This window comes from Trachymyrmex cornetzi, unplaced genomic scaffold (genome assembly GCF_001594075.2).
Source record: "Trachymyrmex cornetzi isolate Tcor2-1 unplaced genomic scaffold, Tcor1.1 scaffold24, whole genome shotgun sequence".
NCBI classification, from domain to species: domain Eukaryota; kingdom Metazoa; phylum Arthropoda; class Insecta; order Hymenoptera; family Formicidae; genus Trachymyrmex; species Trachymyrmex cornetzi.
The window spans coordinates 1454755-1459630 of record NW_017297060.1 but is presented as its reverse complement, the minus strand read 5'-3'; the positions used below and the strand labels follow the sequence as shown (position 1 = coordinate 1459630).

Below are 4876 nucleotides of genomic sequence, written 5' to 3'. Positions count from 1 at the left end.
GCCGCATGCGAAAGTATTTCCCAACCAAACGTCTCAATCGTTTCCTTGACCAGTTTTGCTGTGTGTGATGGTACATTATCATGAAGCAAAATCACTTTTGTTGTCTTTTTTGATATTCCGGTCGTTTTTCACGCAAAGCTTGATTCAAATTGATCATTTGTTGTCGGTAGCGTTCAGTATTAGCGGTTTCGCCAGGTTTTAGCAGCTCATAATAGATCACACCTTTCTGATCCCACAAACACAGAGCATTGTCTTCCGTCCATAGCGATTTGGCCTTGCAGTCGATGTCGATGGTTCGCCTGGAGATACCCATGATCTTTTACGCTTAGGATTCTCAAAATGTATCCACTTTTCATCGCCAGTCACAATTCGACGGAGAAATGACTTTCTTTTGTATCTGGCGAGCAGCATTTCGCTCAAGTGGTTTTTCGGTTTTCCTGCTGTCTTTCATTCAGTTCATGTGGAACCTATTTTCTCATCTTCTGGATCTTTCCCATGGATTTCAAATGTATGGAGATGGCTTCATGTGTCATATTCAATTGATCCGCGAGTTGTTGTTGAGTTTAAGCGTCATCCTCATCTAACAATGCTTGCAATTCGCTGTCTTCAAACTTTTTCGGTGGTTTTCCACGTTCTTCGTTTCTCACGTCGAAATCGCCACTTTTGAATTCTTTAAACCACTCAGAGCACTGTGATTTACCAAGAGCATGCTCACCGTAAGCTTCGACAAGCATTCGATGCGATTCTGCAGCAGTTTTCTTCAAATGATAACAGAAAATCGATGCTGTCCGCAAATCGTAGTTTCCAGGCACAAAATTCGACATGTTCAACGCTATTACAAACTATACTGTTGTGTTGTTGTGAGTTGTATTGTTGTGAGTTGAAAATCTTTGTCAGATGTCAGAACAAGGAAATGGCGTCAATGACGCGGTCTGACGGCAACTACATTGACAGCTATGGTCATCTATATATTGGTAAATTCCGGTTTCATATTTACATACCTGGTACATGGTACACAATACATAGTCATAATAGCGAACTTTGAACAGCTATAGCATTCAAGGGACTTATTTTACAAAGTTGTGCATATAGAACTTTTTAATCCTTTTTTTATGCTCTACAATCCTAGCTAGGTCTCAATGCTGTTCAACCGCTGTTGGCCCAAACTGGACATAGTCCTTTCATCTTGAAATTTTTCTGAAATAAAAGAGGGCGAAATCTGATTTCTTCTCCCAACATATTTTGTTAAAAAAAAACTATTTAGTAATATAATAAAGATGTCGAAAAATAATGAAAAAATCTCTGAATTTTTCCACACTTTTTAGAAGCTTAGAAAAGTAAAAGACTTGGACTGGACAGAGAGAGTAAAAATATAATTGGAGGAAAAATCTTTCTCTATCAATATTTTTGCAAAGATTATTCTATAAATAAGATAATTAAAATCATGTGATAATACCGCATTATTTGTTACATAAATATTACTCTGATAATATTTTATAAATACATATCTCATCGAGGATGTCAGAAGTACCTAGACAATCTGCAACCTTGTCATGTAGACATTCTGCCAGATTTCCCTCATTCCCATTGCACTGTACCCCGCTAATTGATATCGGGATGATTTCCCCATTGCCGAAGAAATTAGTCTGTACTGCGTCAGAAGCGTAACCGAGGCCCAATTGACGGCAAACCACGGCGGCTTCGAGAATGGACCAACTGTCGCCGCAGATGACACCCCAATCTGAAATTGAGTGGCCACGCGAATTTGGTATACATCTGGTGAATTCAAACATATTACAATTTTCTCGCTAGTATATATATTTAAAATTTAAATACTTATATAACCGGGATTTAAATTCGAATATATTTTTACCTTTTTGTTTTATTTTGACGATTTAATAGAGCGATTAAAAACATGATAAAATATTGTTATTTACAAAAAAAAACACGTGTATCTAATATATATTCATATTAATTATTTTGGTTTTTCAATATTTATTATAACTCACGTTTTTAGTGATTCTTTAGACAAAGTTAAAGTTCCTGCTTTAAATTATAATTAAAATTAGTTTAATTTTGTATAGTTCTACACATATAATTATGATTAATTATAATCCTCGGAGTAAATTGTTTTGTTACCTGTACTGCCTAATTTAATTTCCACTCGACCTTCGGAATGTACGCGTCCTCCGGATAATCGTAGAGCCGTGCCTTGCTGATATGTATTCTTTATTCTGGTCTTTACTGGCTTTTCTTGCGAAATTGGTGGCGATGCTCTCGTTTCCTCATCGCGCGAGCAAATGACGCCGGCAGCTTCATTACTACCGCAGTCGGAAATGCCCCATCCGTCGAAACGGCATTTCGCGAGTTCGATCTCGGATCCATCGCAATAAACGTTATCCATCCAGTATCTTCCTTCGAAATATTTTTTATGTAAAAAATTGCACGCTTGTATTTCATATTTTAATTAAACGCGTTGACCGATAAAATAACATTGCACATGCTTGAACAAATAACAGAGTGAAATAAAATAAATTGTAAAATAAAATTGGAAATATAATATCTATATGATATTATTATAGTTTTTCAGAGATAACATTTAACGCCATACACTAAAAATATGACGCGTGTTTGTCGATAAATTGAAATAAACGAATGACTTATTATAGATGATCTTGCTTGTCTCGACCATACACGCAACTGTTGCGCTCTACCGTGAAAGACAGTGGTTTAAAATAAAAAGACAATAAATATCTCATCTCACTTCTAGCCTGACCAAAGTGGCCGTATGTCGTTGCTTTAATTGCACCGTTATAGCCTAATTGCTTGCAAACCACACTGGCCTCAAAGTCGTCCCATTCGTCGTCGCATATACTGCCCCACTTCCCGTCGTGAAGTATTTCCACGTTTCCTGTGCATACAGCAATAAAATCTCTTGCTTACGTTTTTCCTATTGCGGCAACTTGGCACAATAAAAAGGAAGTAGTCGATGTGCAAACTTTCGATTCATCATGGAAAGCATTGTCACAATGACATTTCAACAAAAGTAATGAAAATAATTTAACTTAAAGACAAAGTTATTAAAATTTAGTAAAATACTAAAATAGTATTATTAAATAAAGTATTACTAAAAGAAAATTTGCATTATTAATAGTAATATAAACACACGATAACATAAATCATAAATATAATACTTAATTTTCAACTACAGTTATAAAAGTACACTTAAGTTTTAAAATGTCTTGTTTGGAATACAGATTCTATACCGCCGAATGCAAAAACTTCTGCCTTACGGCAATTGATACAGGGAGGTTAAAGTTTTTTCACTTGTAATTTAAGGGGTTATGCCTACCTGCATGGTCGGAAAAACACATATTTTTGAGAATTTTTTTGAAAAAACTTGAAATGCTTTTGAAATAAACGTTTATGTTTTCAAATATATGTATTTCGAGGATAATTCAGTATTTTTTTTATTACAAAATATTGATAAATAAGGAAGATGTGAGTAATCTCCCAGAAGCAGTTTTCCTAGAAGCGTTTTGCGATGGCCGCTCTAGCTTTGAGCTGGTTTATCTCAAATCAAAAAACCCAACAAATTTAGTTAATATATAAGATTATCTAGTGCCCGATTATTCATTTTTTTGAAAAATTAATTTGCGACAAAATGGCGGCTGCTCAAATTCGAAGGTACGATTCTTCTACCAAAGTTCGATCGTTTTTTTATCAATAAAAAAAAATACGCAACGAAAAAAAAAAGCCACGATCGGACACTAGATTTTTTTAGTATTAAAGAAGCCTACCAAATTTCATTTTGATCGATGCAGCGGTTCTCGAGATATTTTTTTGGTCACCGATTTTAAAAATGCGGTTTTGAGAAAAATGCGTTTGAAGTTTGCCAAGTGAGTTTGAAAGGTGTTTCCTAAAACATATCTTAGAATCCCTCAAAAACCCCTAACAGTTAGAATAAAATCCCCTACATTTTCCCTCAATAGTTTACTGACTGCACAAAATTAAAAAAAAAAATACGCAGTTTCACGTAAAATACCTGCTTCAAACGTTCAAACCAGTATACCTTTAACTTCACATAACTTCGTCAATTTTTGTCGAATCGACTTGAAATTTACAGGGAATATTTTTGAAAATATGTACTTTAAGAAAATATCAAAATCCAAAAATCGATTTTTTTTTTAATTTACAGGTAGGCATAACCCCTTAAAACCTGATAGTACCAATCATTGTACAATCTTCTAAAATGTTTGCTTTATTTTCAAATGATCTATTGCTCCACAGAAAGGTTTTGCTGAAATTTCTAAAAATTTATAGCTACATACAGATGTGAAAATAATTTTGTTGAATCATGAAAATAACTATGTAGGACTATTCAAATAATTATGTAAAATGCTCAAACTTGTTGCTAGAATATCTTTTTGCAGCAATGCTCATTATGCTTGAAATTTTTATATATAATGAGAGCAAAAAGTATATTCGTACAAGGAAATTTGTTATAAAAAAGCCTTATTTATAGAAAATAAACATTAATTAACAATTTTGTACAATAAATACATTCTATTCTAGGGCTCAAACAAAAGATTCGAACATGTTGAATGTTCGATCTATTCGAATAGTTCAAAGTTGAAAAAATAAGCTAATTCGAATATTTCGGACAGTTCGAACAGTTCGAACTTAAGCAGTGATCAGTATGAAATGTCAATTGGTTATGTCTGAAGTTTGGACGACTCGAACAGTAAACAAATATAGTATGCCTTGGAAACAAAAGAGCAGTTTTTCACGAGACTTGAATATACAAACATTACAAAAATGTCAAAAAGAAAAAGTCATGTGTGGGAATATTAATATTAATATAAAAAATATATAC

General features: G+C 33.7%; 1 protein-coding gene across 1 annotated transcript in view; it reads right to left on the bottom strand.

The window, feature by feature from the left end:
- The window catches only part of LOC108761082 (Lysyl oxidase-like 2), a 16363-nt gene that overhangs the window by 7587 nt on the left and 3900 nt on the right, over positions 1-4876 (bottom strand). The window contains exons 2-4 of the mRNA XM_018507416.1: positions 2765-2938; positions 2140-2415; positions 1532-1741 (exon numbers count right to left, since the gene is read on the bottom strand). Of these exons, the coding sequence (XP_018362918.1) occupies positions 1532-1741; positions 2140-2415; positions 2765-2938 (660 nt within the window). The remainder of the gene's footprint in view (positions 1-1531; positions 1742-2139; positions 2416-2764; positions 2939-4876) is intronic.